Source organism: Mus caroli, chromosome 13, assembly GCF_900094665.2.
Source record: "Mus caroli chromosome 13, CAROLI_EIJ_v1.1, whole genome shotgun sequence".
Classification (NCBI taxonomy): Eukaryota; Metazoa; Chordata; class Mammalia; order Rodentia; family Muridae; genus Mus; species Mus caroli.
Genome location: NC_034582.1, coordinates 50518568 through 50540598, shown reverse-complemented (window position 1 = coordinate 50540598; position 22031 = coordinate 50518568). Strand labels below are relative to the sequence as shown.

Sequence of the window (22031 nt, the reverse complement as noted above, 5' to 3'; positions counted from 1 at the left end):
AAAAAAAAAAAAAAAGAAAAAGAAAAGAAATTTAGGATCTGCAGAGGAGGGGGAGAAAGCCATGACTTTTATGCGTTTTGGCTTGTTTTGCTTAACATGATGATCTTGGGATCCATGTACTCTCCATCAAACATGATTTCTTGTGTGTGTGTGCACACATGTGTAGGTCTGAGGATGGCCCTAAGGTGTTATTGCTTAGGTGCTTAAGTCCTTCTGAGACAAGGTCTGTCTCACTGGTCTAGCACTTGCTAAGCAGGCTGCACTGGCTGCCCAGTGAGCCCAGGGAGCTACAGCTCTGCCTTCGCAGTGTGGGGATGCTGAGCACAGCCCAGCACATCTGAGTTTGTGGTTTTGAATTCCTGATCCTCCTGCCTGAACCTTTTCTTCCTCTCCTCTTCTCTCTTCCTCTCTTCTCATGCGGCCCTGGCTGTCCTGAAGCTTGTTTCTAGAGTATTGGGATTAAACATGTGCTCCACCACTGCTCAGGTTTTTTTCTTTTCTTTTTTTTTTTTTTTTAAATTCTGTTTTCTGGGACAGGTTCTCATGGACCACATTCTGGTCCCTAACTGACCACATAGTCAAGGTTGGCCTTGAACTTCTGGCTCTCTTGTGTTTACTTGCCAAGCATTAGATTATGGCATGTGCCACCTGGCCCACCTATTTCTTTATAATAATTCTGACTATGCAAAGAAGGTTTTTCCATGCTTGTTTTTAGACAGGCTCACATGTGACTCAGCCTGGCCCCAGACCAGTGTGGGTAACCATGCTTTCCTCTTCAAGTTGCAGCAGGCCAGGAAATCCAGGCACTGTTTGAAAGCACAAAGGAAATCGCATATGCATCTCTCCCGCAGCTCTCAGTCAGTGCAAATGCTAGCTGAAGGGCTGATGGAGGAGACCCATGAGACACCCTGGTGACTGACTGAGAAGGCTCTCAGAGTCCGTCCATCTATGGTGGGAAGGACCTGACTCAGAAACCCTAGACTCCTGCTGGAGTGAACTTCCAAAGGACTTTACTCACTGGTTTTTGTGTTTGAAGCCACTGACGTGAGCTTGGTACTGCTCTATGGAGTTCAGCACTATTTTACACGTCTTGCAGGGGTAGCCCTTCCCAGCTGAAACACACATCAAAATGAAGAGAGTTAGTCATCCAACAGGAAGGGACCAGAGGAATGCTGCCTTGCACAGAGCATGCACAAGCCCTTTTGAGGACCGATGGCTTGGAATTGAGAGGCCTGGGTGCTCTGGAAGCAAGACCGTGTAACACTATCCCTGGGGCAGCTCCTTATTCTCCTCAAGTAATCCCTGTCAGAGGTCCCAGCAAACAACCACACTCGATGGTACTGAGCGAGGGAAAGAATGATGGAGAATAAGCTCCTGAGGTACCTCAGTGGGTGCAGAAGCACATCTAAGCCTGACGAACTGGGCTCAGTGCCTGGACCCGCACGGTACAAGGACAGAGCTGACTCCTTTGACTTTTGCATGTGCGCCACAATGTGTGCCCTGCCTCAACAACACAAATAAATATAATAGTAACAACCACAGAACAAAGATGATGGTTGCTTCAATTCTTCCTTTGCTAAGTGGCCTCATTAAGAGCACTCCTTCACTGAGATCTCTCTCTCTCTCTTTTTAAATTAATTTATTTATTTTATGTAAGTACACTGTAGCTGTCTTCAGATGCCCCAGAAGAGGGCGTCTGATTTAATTACAGATGATTGTGAGCCACCATGTGGTTGCTGGGATTTGAACTTAGGACCTCTGGAAGAGTAGTCAGAGCTCTTAACCACTGAGCCATCTCTCCAGCCCCGAGAGATCTCTTGGATGGTCTACTCTCCTTGGGCTTGCACTAATAGCAATTGAAGGGTACAAACTGTTATGAGACTCAGTCTGTCTCTTTATACTGGGTTTCCTCCAGTGACATGGTGGACTTTTGTCATATGGCTCTAATAGTGTGTCAGGAGTAGGTCAGACTGGATCCCTGGCCATTTCATGTAACTTGACTAAATCCTTTTCTCCCCAATGCTAAGCTTTTCACAACCATAAGCCTATTATATCTTAAAAAAAAAAAAGATTTATGTATATGAGTACACTATAGTTAGTCGTCTTCAGACACACCTGAAGATGGCATCAGATCCAACTATAGAAGAAGCCACCATGTAGATGCTGGGAATTGAACTCAGGACCTCTGGAAGAACAGTTAGTGCTTTTAACAGCTGAGCTATCTCTCCAGTCCCACTTATTATACTCTCTATACTCAGAATACTTAGGGTAAAATAGTCATGCCCTGGGATTTAAAATTTTGATTCATATGTGTTTGTCTGCTTGTATACACATATATGTCCAAGTGCCCAAGATGTCAGAAGAGTGTCATATCCTCTGGAACTGGAGTTAGAGGTGGTTGTAAGCCACCTGGGTGTGGGAGTCAGGTCCTCTGTAATGCCAGCAAGTGGTGGCTATCTCACTAGGGCTCTTATTATTTTATTTGTGAAATGAGGTCTCACTACATTATGTAGCTCTGGCTGGCCTTAAAGCCATGGTGATTTTGTTTTCTTGGTCTCTTGAGTGCTAGGATTATAGGCCCGCATCACCACGCCAGGCCAAAGCAATTACTATGTATCAAATGTCTGTCAATGGATTTCTTACAATTTCTTTTGAGATAGTTGAAGTGGAAACTCAGTTGTGTTTGATGGTGTTTTGCTGGGGCAAATGAAGGAGTGTTTTCCTGAAGTGGACAAAGGTGAAAGGCTAAGGCAGATTCATGAAGGAACATTTCCCTGAAGCAGACACAGGTGAAAGTATGCTCTGCTAAAGCAAGCACATGAAAGGACATGTGATGGATTCTTCGCTAATGGCATGCATGTTATGGGTCCACCTTACACTGAGTAGTTGATCTGCATTTGTCAGGACTCCATAGTGAGAAACACATCAAAAAACTTCTGGTGGTGTGCTGTAGTTTCTTGCCAGCTGAGACAGACTCATATCCTGAGGCAAGACCCAAACATGATATTTGGAGGGTATAAATAGGACTTGACAAGCAGTGACAGGCTGAGCTTGGCTTGCTTATAGAGCAAGCTGTGCAATGTTTGTGGGTCTCGCATCTTTGCTGAGCTGACAACTTCTAGAGTTCCTACTGTCCCTCCTGCTGCCTCACGCCACTGCTGCTGATTCCTGTTTGCTAACCCGACTCTACAGAACTGGACTGCTGGTGTATCCCTGAGGTGTTTTCAAGTGGATCGAGCTGCTAACATGTGAACTACACTGCCGATTTCCAGACAACACTGATGGGAGTTGCTCCAAAGAACCTTTCTAAACAGGTCCACGTCCCCTGTATCCTTTCTTTTCCACTACCTGTGGTGGGTGGTGGGTTACAAGGGAGGTTAAAGTGTTTAAGAACCATCATTAAAAATACAATTAAAAAAAATTCCTTTCTCACTCCCCAGCCGTCTTGGCAGCTGATCCTGGTTGGGGGTTGTCCCGCACCTAAGGCAGGAAGATGGTGGCTACAAAGAAGATGAAAAAGTCTCTGGAGTCGGTCAATTCTAGGCTCCAGTTTGTTATGAAAAGTGGAAAGTATGTGCCAGGGAACAAACAGACTCTGCAGATGATCAGACAAGGAAAAGCAAAGTTGGCTATCCTCACCAACAGCTGCCCAGCTGTGAGGAAATCTGAAATAGAGTTCTATGCCATGTGGACTAAAACTGGTGTCCATCACTACAGTGGCAATAATATTGAACTGGGCACAGGGTGTGGAAAACACCACAGCGTACGCACACGGGCTATCATTGACCCAGGTAATTCTGATATTATTAGAAGCACGCCAGAGCAGACTGGTGAGAAGAAAACAAGAATGTTTTCCTTTAATAAAACTTTGCCAGAGTTATTTTTTGAAAAAAAAAAAATTAAAGTTACAGATGGCATTTCATATAGTTCAGGTTAGGCTTCATCTTCTGTTCCCCCAGCCTCTACCTCCCAAGTGCCAAGATTTCAAGCATGTACTATCATGATTAGCTTATTTCACATCCTGTGAGAATAGAAGCTGCATCATATATATATATATGGAATAGAAAAAATATATATGTAAAAAACAGGACAGGGTAGAAAGTAGCCAACCTGACCAATTATATGAATGGTGGGCTTATTTTGGCCTGCCAGGGCTAGCTGTGTAGGATAAGCAGAATTCAGGTATCTTTGAAGGTTCTCGTGGCTCTGGTGCCTTTGAGCCACCTGTCACCTTCAACCTCACAGCTCTGTGCTGAGATTCCTGTGCACACAGCTTACTTTCTCTTGTGAGTGAAAATGGAGTGTCTCTGAGATTTGAGTTCCAGGTATGTAAAATGCATTACTGTTACTATTTGTTTCAACAGTCTAAAATTATTTAAAAAAAAAAAAAGTCACTTGAGCTAGGTGAAGTGGTACATGCCTTTGGAAGGTAGAGGCAGGTGGATCTCTGTGAGTTTGAGGGCAGCCTCATCTACAGAGTGGGTTCCAAGACATACAGAGCTGTATAAGACTCTGCCCCATAAAACACAACAAAATAGCCGGGCATGGTGGCGCACGCCTTTAATCCCAGCACAGGATTAGAGGCAGGTGGATTTCTGAGTTCGAGGCCAGCCTGGTCTACAGACTGAGTTCCAGGACAGCCAGGACTATACAGAGAAACCCCGTCTCAAAAATAACAACAACCCCCCCCCCCAAACCAACAACAAAAAAACCCCACAACAAAATAAAACAGAAAATGAAAAAGTATTTGGTACATGCAAGGAGGATTAAAGGATTATAATGATTTGTGTATAAAAATGTCACAGTGAAGTCTAGTATTTTGTAGGCGAAAACCTCCCTTTGCTTAGATAGGGTCTTAGGTTGCCCAGGCTGGCCTGTACTCTGGCCAGCTAAAACTGGCACTGTACTCCTGATCTTCCTGCCTATACCTATTAAGTACTGGATTACAGATGATGGGCAGTTTGGGGGTCTTATGTAACTCAGCTGACCTCGAATCCTCTATGCAGCCAAGGATGACCTTTGACTCCCAATCTTCCTCCTCTGATCTTTCAAGTCCTGGGATTAAGATGAGCGCTACCATGCCCGGTTCAATACAACTTTGTACTATTTACAATGCTTCAAGTTTTGCTCTTTTTTTCTCAAGACTGCCTTTGCTGCTGGAAGTCACATGTGATGCCATACACACTACAGGGCATTTTTCTACTGTTACTGGCATCTGGAAATATTCTAAATACACAAACCACTTTACAGTACTATGGGTATTTTTTTTTTTTTTTTCGAGACAGGGTTTCTCTGCATAGCCCTGGCTGTCCTGGAACTCACTCTGTAGACCAGGCCGACCTCGAACTCAGAAATCTGCCTGCCTCTGCCTCCCAAGTGCTGAGATTAAAGGCGTGCGCCATCACGCCCAGCTTGCTTTCACATTTTTTTTTTTTTTTTGGTTTTTCGAGACAGGGTTTCTCTGTAGCCCTGGCTGTCCTGGAACTCACTTTGTAGACCAGGTCACATTTTTATTGATTTGATTGCTTACATATGTGGGATTAGAGGTATGTGCTGCTGGCCAGTGAAGGCATTGCTCTGTGTGCATGTTAGACAAATGCTCCAGCAATGGAGTGACATTTCCAACCCCAAACATACTAAGAAGGTCCCCTAATTATGAATGCCCACTCTTGTGATGCCAAGTGACTTTTTTTTAAAAGATTTATTTTATTTATTATATGTAACTACACTGTAGCTGTCTTTAGACACACCAGAAGAGGGCGTCAGATCTTATTACAGATGGTTGTGAGCCACCATGTGGTTACTGGGATTTGAACTCAGGACCTTTGGAAGAGCAGTCAGTGCTCTTAACCTCTGAGCCATCTCTCCAGCACCACCAAGTGACATTTTGAGGTTAAGGAATCTAGGATGGTCACTTCCTTCATCGTGATACTCCAGGGATACAGGTATCAAATGCTGTGGAAAGAGATGCCCTAAACATGCTCAAACTCTGGTAAGGCTGTTGAGGCCTTCAGTCTATAATGTGGATGTAACCTAGCTTGGATCGGAGGTCAGGGCTGGGGAGATGCTAGGCAGGTTAAGATTACTTGCTGTTTTTCCAGAGGACCCGAGTTCAGTTTCCAGCACTTATGTCACATGGCTCAACCACCTCTAACTCCAGTTCCAGGGAGCCAACACCCTCTTCTCTCATCCTTGGGCACCTGCACTTACGAACCCACAGACACACAGGATTAAAATTGACTCCCCTGCCTCCTATGTAGCCCTACCAGGTATGAAGATCAGGCTGTCCTTGAACTCAAAGATCCACCTGCCTCTGCTAAGATATATAAGTGTATACTAACTGGCCAAAAAATAAATTACAAAAAAGTAAAACCAAAACTCCTTCAAACCAGAGATTAAAAACTGGTAGCTCTTGGGGCAGAGAGATGGCTCAGCGGTTAAGAGCACTGCTCTTCCAGAGGACCTGAGTTCAATTTCCAGCAACCACATGGTGGCTCACAACCATCTGTAAAATGGGATTTGATGCCCCCTTCTGGTGTGTCTGAAGAATGGCAGTGTATTCATAAAATAAATAAATAAATCTAAAAACAAAACAAAACAAACAAACAAAAACTGGTACTCTTGACCAAAATCTGACTTATAGAGAGGGTTTTACTCAGAGTTTAAAATTTCTAAACTTTAGTCATACATTGAAAACTAAGAGGAATCTTAGTGGAGACTGTAGTTCAGTGGCAATGGTTGCTCAGCATGTACAAGGCCCTAGATTTCATCCCAGCATTGAAACGGAGCTAATGATAATGAAACCACAAGAAACTCCCACACAAATTTGGGTTTCTATTGTTTTGGTTTTTCTGTTTTGGAGACAGGGTCCTTCTATGTAGTACTGGCTGTCTTGGATTGTGTTATGTAGACCAGGCTAGCCTCACACTCACAGAAATCTACCTATCTCTGTCTCCTGAGTACTGACACTAATCATGTGCCACCATGCCTGGCTTCCACAGAACTTTGAAGACTGAAAGGTAGCAACATCGGTGTAGGCTAGGAGTGCCTAACCCTCTTCCGCTGCCCATGCTGTCTCTGGACCATGTCATCCCATTTCTGCTTGTTCTCCTGCATCCTCTCAAGACATGTTCCACTATGTATTCCAGACTGTCCTTGACCTTGCTCCTCCCGCCTCAACCTCCCAAATGTTGGGATTACGTACACACCACCAAGTCTGGCTTGCCTGTCTGCTCTCTGTGCGTGCAAACCCTGCTTTAGACTATGCAACAACAGTGCTTCTCTGGGCGTGCAGGGAACCTAGTGCTCAGTTCCCGGTCCAACTCTGCACAGGAGTGGGGCCTTCTCACCTGCTAAGTCAGAGACAGCAGGGTCCGCCAGCCGCCCATAGTGTGCCATGAGTTTGAGCTTAGTCTCCTGCTTCCTGTGTCTCTTGCCCATATAATGTTGCTGAGCCATGGCAGGGTCGTTGAATGTTGAATGGCAGAGGCTGCAGAATTTGTCTGGGTCTAGCATCTCTCTATTCTGCTGCAAGGCTAAGGTGGAGGCCACAAGGAAAGGATTTGTAAGGTGTTTCGACAAAGCTGTGGTAAGAGAGTTCAAACAGAAACAATGAAACAACAAGCCAGAAGGCGCCCAGGTTTTGAGTACACTTCAAGAGAAAGGAAGGCAGTGCCACTCACCACACTGAGGGATGAGACACTGCCTCAAAGTCACGCTGTGAATAGTCACACCATGAATGCTCTGGGTGGCAACAGTGGCAAGACCTCAGTGAGCTCCATGAACAACTGACTTGTTCACCAGCACTAGGCACAGGAGCCCTAAGGATTTCATACTCTGAAGAGGCTCTCATTGTGCTATTTAGTTCCCTGATTGTATACTTGCAGTCTCTAGACCTCAGAATTCCATGGAATTTCAAAGCAGGTAGGATAAGAAGGATAAGAATATTTCATCTCCATCCTCAAATACCTATTATAAAGCTGAAGTAGGCATTGGAGCTCTGAGCCTGTACAAACAAAGGCAGGCAAGCAGATTAGGAATGCCTTTTACTATTTATTTAGATATAGTTTTTCTGAGGGTCTCACTATGTAGCTCCCTGGAGGTCTAAAATTCAAGATATAAACCAGGCTGGGATTAAAGTGTGTGTCACCACACCTGGCCAAGATGCCTGTTAGACCATATTAAATTCTAGCCAATGTGAGGGACAAAACACATTTTGTAATCACAGTTTCCCTTTAGGTTCTCAGAAGTACTCCAATGAAGGAGGTACCATTTTGCCATATCACAGGGAAGACCAGTGCTTAGACAGCAAAACTGATTTGCTCAAGATCACCAAGTTAGTGAGAGACCTCTAGACCGTGGGACCCCAAGGCTCAAGACAGAAGCAAGTGGATCTGCCGGCTACCACTGACAATTTCGCCTTCAGAATCCTGCTCAGAGAAGTCACTTAGTCAAGGGATGGAGAGACTTGGTTCAGTGGTTAAGAAGGCCTACTGTTCTTCCAGAGGATCTGACTTCAATTCATAGCACCCTTGTCAGGTGGCTTGACAGTGCCTCTAACTCTCCAGCACAGGGGTATCCAATTGCTCTGGCCTTCGCAGGCCACACATACACAAACACATACATACATACATACATACATACATACACACACACACACACACACACACACACACACACACACACACTTTTAAAAATAAAGATGAATCTGTTTTTTTAAACTGAAACCAGTTAATCAGAGTCTGGTATGGGCGTATGTCTGAGTGCTGATGTTGGTGCTAATGTTGAAAGCGGGCCAGATAGCTGCTTTCCAGAGTAGATGCCATGACTAACAAATTTGTGTGGTCAGTTTGAATGGTATTAACCTTACAGCCACTACTGCAGACATGAAGGGCCCAGACCCCTGGTCCTGGCCGTGGGAGAGAAGGGTGCAGGTGAGCAGAGCTCATAAAGGGCTTTTAGGTCCTTTGCCACCTCTTACCATTTCCCTTACCACTGAGGATTTGTAGCAGGCGACAACACTCACGACACATTTTCTCTGGCCACGGACTCTGTTTCAGCAAGTCATTCAGAAAGTGAAGCACATATAAAATAGTTAATGAGAGTGTTTAGTTTGTGGTATTGAGTTGAAAAAAATAGATTATAAAACATTTTTTCCTTTTTTCAGTTTTGTGAGACATGGTTTCTTTGTGTAGCTCTGGCTGTCCCCGAATTAGCTTTGCAGACCAGGCTGGCCTCGAACTCACAGAGCTCCATCTGCCTCTGCTTTCTGAGTGCCGGGATTAAAGGAGTGCATAACCATATAGCTTTTCTTTCTCCTTTTGAATACAGGGTCTCACTATATACCCCTAGTGACCTAGAACTTGATATGTAGACCATGCTGGCCTTGAACCTGCAGCAGTCCTCAATCTTTGCCTCTGAATACTGGAATTATAGGCATGTATGCCTAGCTTCACTTACATAAAAAAACAAAAAAACAAAAACAAAACCATGCATGATTGTGTGGGAGATGCAAAGTCACAGAGTGAGGAGTGTGTCTTCAGCACTCTCTATTCTTACAAATTGATGTAGATTTCTGAGAGAAATCTAGAAATACGTCATTTAGGGTTTTTGGTGACAGGGTCTTGTTTTATAGCCCAGACCAGTCTCAAACTTAGTGTAATCCTCAGGCCTTCGCCTCCCAAGTATGAGATTATAGGAGTGAACCGTTATGTCTGGCTTGTAACAATAATAATAATATTATGATGATGATGATTATTTTGAGATAGCATATCTAATGCAAGATCCTCCTGGGTTAGCCTAAAAAATGCTGGGACTAATAAAAGCTAAGATCCTTCTTGTTAAGTTTTTATTATAGTCTATTGATTCATTATGTGTGCATGTGGAATTCAAAGGCTGGCCTGCACGTAGTCTTGTCATGGTGATTCTACCACGTGAGTCCAGGGATAACTCAGGTTATCAGCAGGCACCTTTACCTGCTGAGCCATTTTCTCAGCGTCCTGCCCCTTCAAATTCTTTTTTTTTTTTTTTTTTTTTTTTTTTTTTTTCGAGACAGGGTTTCTCTGCATAGCCCTGGCTGTCCTGGAACTCACTTTGTAGACCAGGCTGGCCTCGAACTCAGAANCTGGCTGTCCTGGAACTCACTTTGTAGACCAGGCTGGCCTCGAACTCAGAAATCCACCTGTCTCTGCCTCCCAAGTGCTGGGATTAAAGGCGTGCGCCACCACCGCCCGGCTCAAATTCTTTACTTATCTATTTATTTATTTGAGACATGGTTCCTCTGTGTAGCTCTAGCTATTCTGGAACTCACTCTATAGGCCAAGCTAGCCTTGAACTCTAGACCATGAGTGCTAGAATTCAAGGTGTATGCCACCACTGCCTGGCTTTTTTGTTTTGTTTTGTTTTTTTACTCTTTTTAGATTATTTTGAAATTTTTATTCATCTATTTATTATGCGTATGTCTACCTGAATGTATATTAGTGCCCACAGAGGCCAGAAGAAGGCATCAGGTCCCTTGGGGCTAGAGTTACACATGGTAATGAGCCACCATGTGGGTGCTGGGAATTGAACCAGGAGCCAGTGTTTTTACCACTGAGCTGTCTCTCCAGTCCCCACTTTAAAACATTTTTAACCTATTATTATTGAACGTGTGCGTGTTTGTGCAGTCATAGGTGTGTGCACATAGTGTGCATGCCAGAGTACATGTGTGGAAGTTAGAGGACAACTTTGTGATCCAGTTCTCTCCTCTCCCTTCCACATGGGTTCTGAGAGTCAGACGCAGGCCCCCAGGATTGTGTGGCAAACACTGTGATTCACTGAGCCATCTTGTGGGCCCAAGGTTGTTCTTTAAAATATTCTAGAGGGTGAGGCTGAAGAGATGGCTTAGTGCTTAGTAGCACTGACTGATCTTCCAAAGGACTTGGGATCAATTCTTAGCACCAATCTCAGTCCTAGAGATTTGGTGCCCTCTGTGGGCAGTGCACATACATAGTGACATACAAGAAGACAAAACATCCATATACATAAAAATAAATACTATTGCTTAAGGAAAGACCGCATTGGAGGGGAGGAACTCAGTGAGCTGTAAGCCAGAGCAGCTGTTGACAGACACCCAGGGCCAGCGAGAGCTAGAGCATTCTCTTTTTTTTTTTTTTTTTTTTTTTAAAAATTTTTTTTTTTTTTTTTTTTAAAGATTTATTTATTTATTATATGTAAGTACACTGTAGCTGTCTTCAGACACTCCAGAAGAGGGCGCCAGATCACGTTACGGATGGTTGTGAGCCACCATGTGGTTGCTGGGATTTGAACTCTGGACCTTCGAAAGAGCAGTCGGGTGCCCTTACCCACTGAGCCATCTCACCAGCCCTAGAGCATTCTCTTAAGAAATACCTGAAATACACAAAGTGTGCTATCAAAGATTGTCTCTGACCTTTGTGTCTGTACGGCTATGTGCACATGTGAGCAGTGCCCTGGAAGCCAGAGTGATGGACTGCTTAGAGCTGTAGTTACCAGGGTTTCTGAGCTGCCCCACACTGCTGCTGGGAACTGAACTTGGGACCTCTGCAAGAGTATAACACATTTCTAACTCCTGAGCCATTTCTCTAGCCCCAACATGAGGAAATGTTATATTAAATGAAGAAATATACAGGAAGGTTTAATATATTATAAATAATATGGTCATATCAGTGTTAAAAGGTTTTTGTATAACCTATATAAGTATACCAGCATTTAAAAATATCACCTATACATACACATATACACTTCACACATATGTACATGTATACATGAAGTATGTCATGTAACATATGGTTGGCCTAGAACTTGCTTGTAGCCAGGATGCCTATAAGCAGGAGCCACTGCTGACAATGCTCTCCCTAGAAGACTTGGGTGGCATATTGTCTGCTTCTTTGAATGTTTTGCATGTTGAATTAGAATTATTCATATATGTGCATCGTTTTTACAGAAACAGAAATTATATATTCTATATGGAGTCAACCTGGATGAACAGAAAACAAACATAATACAAGCAGGTACACAAACACACATGGTGCACACGGCTGTAAGAACCCAGGACTCTAGGTTAACAGCACTTAACCTGGAATGGTAAAGTTATGGGAATTCCTTGCACTTTCTCTGTATTTTCTACAGCATGTTTGTCTCACTTGCATGCACACAAATGCTCAGTTTCAGGACTGGAGTTATAGTAAACCCATGGACAATATGGATGTATCTTTAAACTATAAGGCTAAATGAAAAGTGATAGCAGAATACACATGGTTGATGCACTAATTGCAACACAAAGTTACATGTGGCAATGGCTGGACGTGACTATGGAAGATAACTTACTGTTTAGAACAGAAGTATTAGGAGAAGTCATATTCCACCAAATTTTCCCACTGTGGGAAGCTAAGTCTGTGGCATTAGAAACTCAGCTAAGATCATTTTCCTTGGCCTAATGCTCACGTGTCATGTGCTATTGTTTACAGGTTCTCAGCGTAGACAACATCAATCAATACTCATCATAGTCAACAGGTCAACCATGATCAAGGTCTGTGGCAGACTCTAGATCACGGGTTCTCAATTTGTGGGTCATGACCCCTTTGAGACTGAATGACCCTTTCACAAGGGTCATCTAAGTCCATCGGAAAACACAGATATTCACATTATCATTCATAACAGTAGCCAAATTACAGTTATGAAGCAGCAATGGAACTAATTTCATAGCTGCAGTCACTACAACTTGAGGGCCTGTTTAATACATTAACTGCGGTAAAGGGCCACAGCATTAGGAAGGTTGCAAGGGTGGCTTCCTGATTAATGACTGCATTTTACGAGAGGCTCCATGCACTGGCTTTTTAATGGTAACAACAGTGATGACAGTTGTTGTTCAGTGACTATCTGCTGTACCCTAGGCATTTTTTGAGAGTGAGGGGTGTTTGCCTCTTATCTTTTTGGGTGTCATATAGGCCAGGCTGGTCTCAAATTGGCAGCCAAAGTGGCACTGAATCCTGACCTTCCTGCCTCTACTTTCCCATGCTTGGAATGGCGATGTGTGCCAGGGCGGCCATAATTATCTTCACAAGCTCCAAAGCAGGTGGCACTGACACTTTACAGGTGCAGAGGTACAGACACAAATGGTAAAGAAAAGCGCCTGACTTAAGTCTGTGCTGCTCTGACTCAGTCTATATTCTACTGTTTCAGACCATGAATAACTACGTTTGGGTACAACTATGAGTAAAATTTTCCATCATATCTCCAAAACCTTCTAAAACACTGTAGTCTTGCTTCAATGATGAAATAAAACAAAAGAATCAAAAGTTCTATTAATAGCATGGTCTTGGTCCAAACTAGAGAATAATACACACACGAACATACACCCACACCCACACACACCCACATGCATGCACACCAGTGAAACAGAAATCAAAGGCCTCCCACTCGTGACTAACTGAAGTTAGCCTAGGTTGAAAACCTCAGGATTCGGGGTTAACAGGATGAAAGTGACGGCTGTACTAACGGCGAGAGAACAAAGAAAGCTGAATGTGAAGTCAGTGCTGGGGAGTGGATTCACAGCAGCTGCAAACAGCTTGCTAGAGTGGCCTGCTTTGAAGGCAAGCCTGCATTTAGAACAGGCAGCCTTTGCAGGTCAGACTGAGCAGGGCATAACCCGAGTCCGTGAGGATGAGGATTTAGCTGTCAACTGGCAACTCTCAGCAGTAAGAGCAGGTGGGTGGTGGGACGATGGAAGAAGTAAGAGGGAGACAGGCAGCAGAATGCTCACAGTATGCAGCAGGCCCTTGGCCCTCCTGAGTTACAATTACTGCTCAGGACAGTAATTATAGGCTAAGAAGCTTCTATATAACATCTGATAGAATCACACAAAAGGAAGTAAAGCGAACCACGTTATGAGGCCCAATCTCAGTAAAGCCGGGTCTATTATGGTATGTATGTATTTTAGACAGGCTCTCACATAATCCAGGTTGCTCAAACTCCATATGGTAGCTGCCTCCATTGTATGAGTGCTGAGACTGAAAGTGTGTACCACATCCGGCTGATAAAGGCTGGGGATGAAAGCTAGGGAAGTATTCTCTGTGCACACTAGGGAAGAACTCCACCAACTGACTTACATCTCCAACTCATACTTGGATTTTTCAGGGCTCTCAAAAGTCTGAAAACTCTGAGTCCCAGTCTGCATTCTGAGGCTCCAGTGAGCATTCTGGAAGCACCTGGCAATGGTGCCCTGAGGATGGGAGGGCCCCAAGCACTACTCAGGAAGCGCAGTACCTGCCCCCTTAGTGGACTGCTGGCAATGGTGCCCTGAGGATGGGAGGGGGTCCCCAAGCACTACTCAGGAAGCGCAGTACCTGCCCCCTTAGTGGACTGCTGCTTCAGCTTTAGGCTCTTTGCGTGGGTCTTCCCCAGGTAGTGCGACTGTGCCACAGCAGGGGAGGAAAAGGTCATGTTACAGATGGGGCAGCAGTGGTTCTTGTCTTTGCTTCTGCTGCTCTTCTGGTTGGGAGAGAGAACACAGGTCTGATCATGCCAGTGCCCATCCAGAAAACCTCCAATGGTTCCCCACTGCCCATTGGCTGGTGGACATTTAAGACCACCTTCACATGCTACCCACAACATAACTGAAACATACCTTTACAGAGTCTTCTCCAGCTATTTCTCGTCAGGCTCCATGCATAATTTCCCATTTTATTCTGTCACTTCCTCAATTTTCTTGGGTTATTCCTACTCTCTAGAATGTTCCCTCTTATTCCTGCCTGGCATTAATTAGGTCTGCTATCAGCCATTCAGTGACTTTTACCTTAAAAACATTGGTAAACAATCACCAAGGCCCGTGCTGTGCTTATCCAGGAAGGGTTAAGGTTGTTCCTCACCTGTGTTCCCAGAGTGTATCAGACAACTATTACAGCCTTTGTCGCCTGACGGACAGCATTACAGCTGAGGAGCCTTTTATGTGTGCAATGCTGGACATGGACAACTTGACTCATTGTTTCCTACCCTTGTACCCTGCTGTGTCTAGCACACAGTAGATACCCAAGGCTCTTAGAAAAAACACGTCAGTGGGTTCCACTTGTTACTATAGTTAGGCTAGAAAGTGTATTTCAATCTTCCTGAGAAAGAATGTCCCCTGAACAAGGTGTTTCTTCAACATTTCACTGCAGATGGTTTGGGCTTGGTGATTCCTAGCTGGTGGTGGGTGCTGTGATCTCACCTGAGCTACTCAGTCATCTAAAAACTGAAGCAGAAAGGTGAAATGATCGTGCCCCTGTGGATCTAAACCAGAGGGGCAACCAGGAAGTGATTTCTGAAAGGGACATGCAAGGCCCCTTTAAACCACTGGCCACTGTAACAGGAACCAGCAGTCTGGAGAGTAATCTCGTAGTTACTGACCATTTACTGGGTACTGAAGTTTTACCTCACAACATGAGCAAGCTATGAGTGACTTTCCGAGAGGTAAGGTGACTTGCTCAAGGTCTCCTATCTAATACGTTAAGGAGCCTTGCCCACCGACTTTCTCACCATGCTGTGCAGAATGCCCACACTCTGAAAGGCACAGCACACTCAGGAACTGACTTCTCTGTAATTCTTACAGCAATTCTAAGATAAAGTAAGTGTACTGCGTCGTGTCTGAGAAGGCACTTCTTGTCCTCATTTGTCAGGTAAATGCTGAACTTTGTCTTTCTCCACAGCTCAAGAACAGCAGTGTCCCTTTACTCTGTCCACGTCGATAACCCTCTGGGTGGCAGGGCGGAGCCTAACAACGGTCCATTTACTGAACTGTTGCTACATTACGGATTTTGGGTCTGGCGCTGTTTTATAAGTCTTTTCTCAACTTAGGAAAAATCCTGAAAGGTAGCTATACTTTTTGTTTGTTTGTTTGTTTTTTGTCTTGAGACAGTCTGTCATGTAGCCCAGGCTGGCTTCAAACTTGCTATGAAGCCTAAGATAACCTCCTACTGCTGATCCTCCTGCCTCCACTTCCAAGTGCTTTGCACACCACCATGCTTAGAAGTATGTTTGGTTTTTAACAGAGGAAGAAATCAAGGCTGAAGAGTTATAAGGCTTGCCCAAGTTAGATACCAACACTGGGATTTGCAGCCGAGTCAGTCTGAACCAAAGCCCACGCTCACACCACACAAACCTGCTCGGGAAGCAAGCAGTGTCAACAAGGCAGCTGTGTTACCTGATCTGAGTCTAGCCTCTTCACGTCCCCCTTTATTGTCTCCATTCCATGGATTGCTAGGAATCTCTTCACTTTGTTGGCATGTTTTTTGCTCTGCAAGAACCCAGCAAAAAGATAGCCAAACATCATTTCACAGCGAAGACAATCAGGCCATACCAGATTCTCACCTGATCATCCTCACAAAAACTTCTAAGGAAGAGAAAATGGGGGAAGAAAACTTCATTTATCGAGTCCCTACCATGTGCTAGGCCCTTTACATGCTATTAAATTTAGCCTCCAACAATCTATGAAAATACTGTTATTTTGTACAAGATGAAGCTAAGGCCAAGTATAGTGAAATTTCTTGCCTACAATGAGTAACAGAGTTGGCTTCAAATTCAGGTCTAGGTAAAGCCAAAGCTCATATTTCCTACTGCATCAAATTGTACTGAAAGATCTGCATATAACGATCCTGTCTTGCATAGGAGAGATGAGAGTCACAGAAACTAAGTCAATTTCAAGTCCTAGCAAACATGTATGAAGGAAACGTGGTAGCTGTGCAAGAAGGAGCTTCTGCTGTGTAAGGCAGAAGAAGCGAGGCCTTGGTGCTGGACCCGGAAGGTAAACGCACGAAGACAGTAGAAATTGCCTACCTGGTAATGCGCTAGCTTCTGAGACTCAGAAATCAGCATGGCACAGCAGACCTTACACTGGGTGCTGGTGAAGAGACACTGGTTCTTCTGGATCATGTGTTCCACTACAGAGGGAAAAGAAATCATGTAGGTTGACAGATGTGATCGCAATAGCACTGTCGCTGATCTATCAGACACCAATCCATATTAACACATATGCAGATCTGACCTTCAGTTCCACTGTGCCATGACTCCTGCTATGCTTACAAACTTCCTGCATTATTGTTCATTTGATACAGGCCAATGCTCTTTACCTAGTCATACTGTTGTTATGTGAGATGAGGTTGTCCCATGCTGCCCATGAATTCCTGCCTCAAGCGATCCTTCTGCCTAACTTCATGCACTGTCAGTTTTTAGAAAAAAGTTTATCTGGGGACTATGAAGTGGTGTTAAAGCAGGATGTAGAGATGTTCACTTTAAATAACAACACTCAAGTGGCAGAGCCAGAGGAATCTGAGTTCAAGGCCAGCCTAGTCTACATAGTTAAGTTCAAGGCTGTATAGGGCTATATAATGAGTTCCTGTCTGAAATAACAATGACATCTACAAGAGTTTTAATATAGACTTAAGCATTAGAGGAGAGATAGGTATTGGAAAAGGACAGTACACACCTAAGGCATGAGTTTGCATTCCTTATGAGACAGCTGAACACTTGAGTTAAAAATTACTTATTCATGTGTCAAGGGGAAATTTCAGGTTTCTTTGGAGACTCGGTTGTGTCATGTGGTGTTTTCCTGGAAGCTGTCCATTGATAGGATGTTTTGCTGAGGCAGACACTTGAAAGGATATGGGATGTTTGCAGAGAGTGTAAGTATAACCCAGCAGACAGTGAAAGGTGCTTGTGTGATGTTTGCAGAGAGTGTAAGTATAACTCAGCAGACAGTGAAAGGTGCTTGTGTGATGTTTGCAGAGAGTGTAAGTATAACCCAGCAGACAGTGAAAGGTGCTTGTGCATTGACTTGCACTGCAATGCTCTGCTGGTCTTCACTGACATTCCCTTGTCGTGACTTTGTAGAGAAAAATGAACTTCTCGTGGTATTCTGGCTGCTTCCTGACACTTATGAGGACTCTTGTGAGTTCTAATTCATTTAGCCACTGCTATTGATTTGTGTTTGATGTGTTGGACTGGACTGCTGATATCCTGACAATGAAGATTGGAATCGCCCCAAAGAACTGCTTCTAAACAGGTCCACATCCCCCTTGTCCTAGTAACCATCTTTCAGCAACCTTTGGTTGCTGGGTTAGAAAGGAGCATTTAAGAGCCTTCATTAAAGTAGGTTTTCAAAAAATCTAAGCCTACATATGCACATGAATATTTTGCTTGCATGCATATGTGTGCACCATGGAGGTCATTATAAAGAAGGTATTGGATCCCGGGGAAACAGGGTTACAGACAGTTGTGAATTGCCAAATGGGTTCTGGACATGGAACCTGGGTACTTTGCAAGAGAAACCAGTGCTTTTAACCGTTGAGCCAATTTTCTAGCCTATTATGTAGCCCTGGAACTTGCTATGTAGACCAGGCTAGCCTTGAACTCACAGAGATCTGCCTGCTTATGCCTGAGTGTGGGGTTAAAGGTATGGGGCACCATCTGGCTATAGCAACCATTCCAAGTAATTGCAAAGTGTGAAAGCGGCAATCTGATCCCTCACTTTTGGATGGTAACTTTCAGGTTAGTGTATACGGCTGGCTCTCCACAAGCATCCGTCTGCATCTCTGAGAGCCAGTAGAGCCTAGGAAATCTCCTGCTATAGGAAACCTCACTGCGCTGTGGAGGGAGTCCTACTGAGCAGGAAGAGTGCAGGAAACTGACCGAACCAAGAACCATACCCAGCGGTGAGGCCTTCAGTTTTAGGTGGTTTGAATAACTTCATCTTTACTTTTCTCTTTTTTCATCAGATGTAACCAAGTCAAAATGGTTAGACCAGCTGATACCCTACCTCCCAACACCTAGGGTCCTGTGAATACCAGGTGAGCTTCCTACCACTCAGCCCAGCTTCGAGACAGAACTTTACTCATCTCTACCCTGTTCCCTGCTCACAAAATGGACCACGTGTCCCTTAATGCTGAGGCACTAAGTGCTCTCCTTCTTCTGGGACAGACATACACATGGGTGGGGAGAAAGAGAGATAGCTGGGGAGGGCGAAGATAGATGGAGGGAGGGAGAGAAAGACACACATACAGACAGACCAAGCAGGGGAAGGACTGGGAGCCTGTTTGCCACTGATTTAGCAGCATGGAACTCACCCCTCCACTTTGTGCAACTGCAGCGTCATTGCTGGGCTTTGCATCAGTGCTAAGAAATCTTGCATGGTTCATATATAAAACTTAATTTTTATTGTATTTATATGAGTACACTGTAGCTGTCTTCAGACATACACTAGAAGAGGGCATCAGATCACATTAGAGATGGTGGTGAGCCACCATGTGGTTGCTGGGAATTGAACTCATGACCTCTGGAAGAGCAGTCAGTGCTCTTAACCACTGAGCCATCTCTCCAGTTCTAAACCTTAATTCTTTACATTAAACTTTTACATGATTTTGAAACTTTGTTTTGGGAGGGATTTTACTCTGGCCACCATAATTGGCTGTGAGAGTTCTTTAGTCTGTTGGCTGGCATACGCTGGTCTTCCAAAGCTTCTCTCAGTTGCCACTGACATATAAGGTTTTGAGCCTATGAGTGGACATCCTGACTTGTGTTTTTCTCTCTGCTGGTCTCTTTGGGGCCAGAAAACTAGAACCTCACAGAGCACCTGTTTTCTTTTTCAGATTGGTTTTTGCTATTTTAATTGTGTTGAGAGTCACATGCTGTGGTTGTTGGTAACTACATTTGCGTCCCTCTGGAAGAGTGAGACAGGCTCTTACCTACTGAGCCATCTTTCCAGCTCCAAGTACAACTATCCTGATACAAAATACCAACAAGAGTTGTTGGAAACAATTAAATACACTTAAAGAAATGAACTAAACTAGCATGTTCAGACCTCTGCCTGACCATGTGTGAAATGGCTCAATTGGCCATCTGAACTATGAAGTCAGTCACGGATGAGCACAGACGTGAGACGGATGGTTTGGGGACAAAGGCACCCGTTGCCAATCAAGACTCCGAGTTTGATTTCTGCAGCCCACTTGACCAAAGGAGAGTGCTCCTGCAACTGTGTCAAACTGCCTCAGCAGTGTGGCCATGTCCACACTCAGTGTGCACTTACAAATAAACAAAATAAAAAGAATATAGACAACACAGTACGGATATCCAATAGAATACTCTACAGTCACATAGGACAGTGGAATATGTCATTTGCAGCAAAATGAATGGAACTGCAGGGTATGATTTTAAGTGAGAGCAGACAGGCAAAGAAAACAAGCACCACACGCTCTTTCGTGCACTAGAAGCTGATTGTGCTTCAAAAGGCACTGTTTATAAACACACACAAGAGCTGGGGACACGGCTCAGTGGGCTGGGTGCTGCTGCCAAGGCTGAGCTAAACTGCTGAGTTCAATCCTTGAGATCCACACTGAAGAAGGAAAGCACTGACTACTCCAGGTTGTCTTCTAATCTCCACAGGAGTGCTATGACACCCATATGCCCACACATTTATACATAAATGTAAGAAGAAATAAGCCGGGCATGGTGGCCCATGCCTTTAATCCCAGCACTTGGGAGGCAGAGGCAGGTGGATTTCNTAGTTCGAGGCNAGCCTGGTCTACAAAGTGAGTTCCAGGACAGCCAGGGCTACACAGAGAAACCCTGTCTCGAAAAACAAAAAAAAAAAAAAAAAAAAAAGATAGCCAGACATGGTGGTGCATAACTTTAATTCCAGCATTCTGTGAGTTTGAGGCCTCAGCCTGGTCTACACAGAGTGTTCCAAGCCAGCCAATGTAACATCTTCAGGACCCACATTGGGAAAGGAGAAAACCAACTCCTGCAAGTTGTTCTCTGACCTCCATACACACCATGGTACCACGTACTCTCTAAATACACATAAGAAAAAAAGTCAGGGGCTGGTGAGATGGCTCAGCGGGTAAGAGCACAGACTGCTCTTCTGAAGGTCCTGAGTTCAAATCCCAGCAACGACATGGTGGCTCACAACTACCTGTAATGAGATCTGATGCCCTCTTCTGGTGTGCCAGAAGTCAGCTACAGTGTACTTATGTATAATAATAAATGAATCTTTGGGACAGAGCACGCAGGGACTGAGCGAGTGGAGTTGATCGGAGCGAGCAGAGGTCCTAAAGATTCATTTCCCAACAACCACACGAAGGCTCACAACCATCTGTACAGCTACAGGGTGCACTCACATACATAAAATAAATAAATATAAAAAAAGAAAAAAGTCACTGAGTTGGGGCTGCAGAGATGATTAGCCAATAAGAACATATGCTTTTTTTCTTCTAGAGGGCCTGAGTTTGGTTCTCAGCTCCCATGTTGGTTCACAGCTGCCTATAATTCCAGTTCCAAGGGATCTAACACATCTGTATGTACTCTGTATGTACTCTGACATGGGCACACACATTCTATAATTAGAATGTAAGTGCTGGAGGTATCGAAGTGTGACTGGAGAACTTTCAACAGGGACAGGAACTGGGCACTAATTATTATGCTTACACGTATGTAAGCAGCGGCTGTGTTCTCTGCTTTAAGGTCCAGGGCACACTTCCCCAAGTGCCGCAGACCCTCTGGGTCCGGTGCCTGTGTAAAACGGTTCTCTAGAGTAGATGGGCAAAGATTAGGACGTGACAGACAGACAAACACACAAGAGAGGTGTTGAATCTGAATGTAATTCTCTGGTCGAGCTTAGACTAATTATATTACAGCGAATATCATCAATAGTAAAACATAACAGATACGGTACATTGAAGTTTCCCGGGTGCAAAGGGAGTAACTGCAAAGTTTAAGCTAGGGATCAGCATCCCTCCAGATGTAAGAGGAGTGACTTCAAAAGGACTATGTTTATCTTAGAGAATAGCACCTGCTCCTGGTCAGCTGAGTTTTGCACTTTAGAGTTAATTGGGCTAGAGGGGTATTAACTCTTGCCTGGCCTCAGGAATAAAGTAGTGTCAAGGACTTTTAGGCCTTGTTAATTCTTATCTATGTCTGGAGAATTCCCATTTATCAGTATAGTTACTTAATTTGCTGTTGGCACGGAATATAGTCTGTAATAAGAATTT

General features: G+C 44.3%; 2 protein-coding genes across 4 annotated transcripts in view; one reads left to right on the top strand and one right to left on the bottom strand.

The window, feature by feature from the left end:
• The window catches only part of Znf346 (zinc finger protein 346), a 20041-nt gene extending 2972 nt beyond the window's left edge, over positions 1-17069 (bottom strand). The window contains exons 1-5 of one of the 3 annotated variants that reach the window (XM_029468468.1): positions 16828-17065; positions 16196-16288; positions 14364-14508; positions 7350-7583; positions 1019-1112 (exon numbers count right to left, since the gene is read on the bottom strand). In XM_029468468.1, coding sequence (XP_029324328.1) covers positions 1019-1112; positions 7350-7583; positions 14364-14508; positions 16196-16288; positions 16828-16953 — 692 coding nt within the window. In that variant the 5' untranslated portion in view covers positions 16954-17065. Of the gene's footprint in view, positions 1-1018; positions 1113-7349; positions 7584-14363; positions 14509-16195; positions 16289-16827 lie in introns of all 3 variants that reach the window. The other 2 variants (XM_029468469.1, XM_029468470.1) reach the window with 2 other exon arrangements.
• On the top strand, positions 3397-3937 carry LOC110308413 (60S ribosomal protein L30-like). Its single transcript, XM_021180893.2, has one exon. The coding sequence runs from the start codon at positions 3494-3496 to the stop codon at positions 3935-3937; it is 444 nt and encodes a 147-aa protein (XP_021036552.1). The 5' UTR covers positions 3397-3493.
• Positions 17070-22031: the final 4962 nt, after the last annotated feature.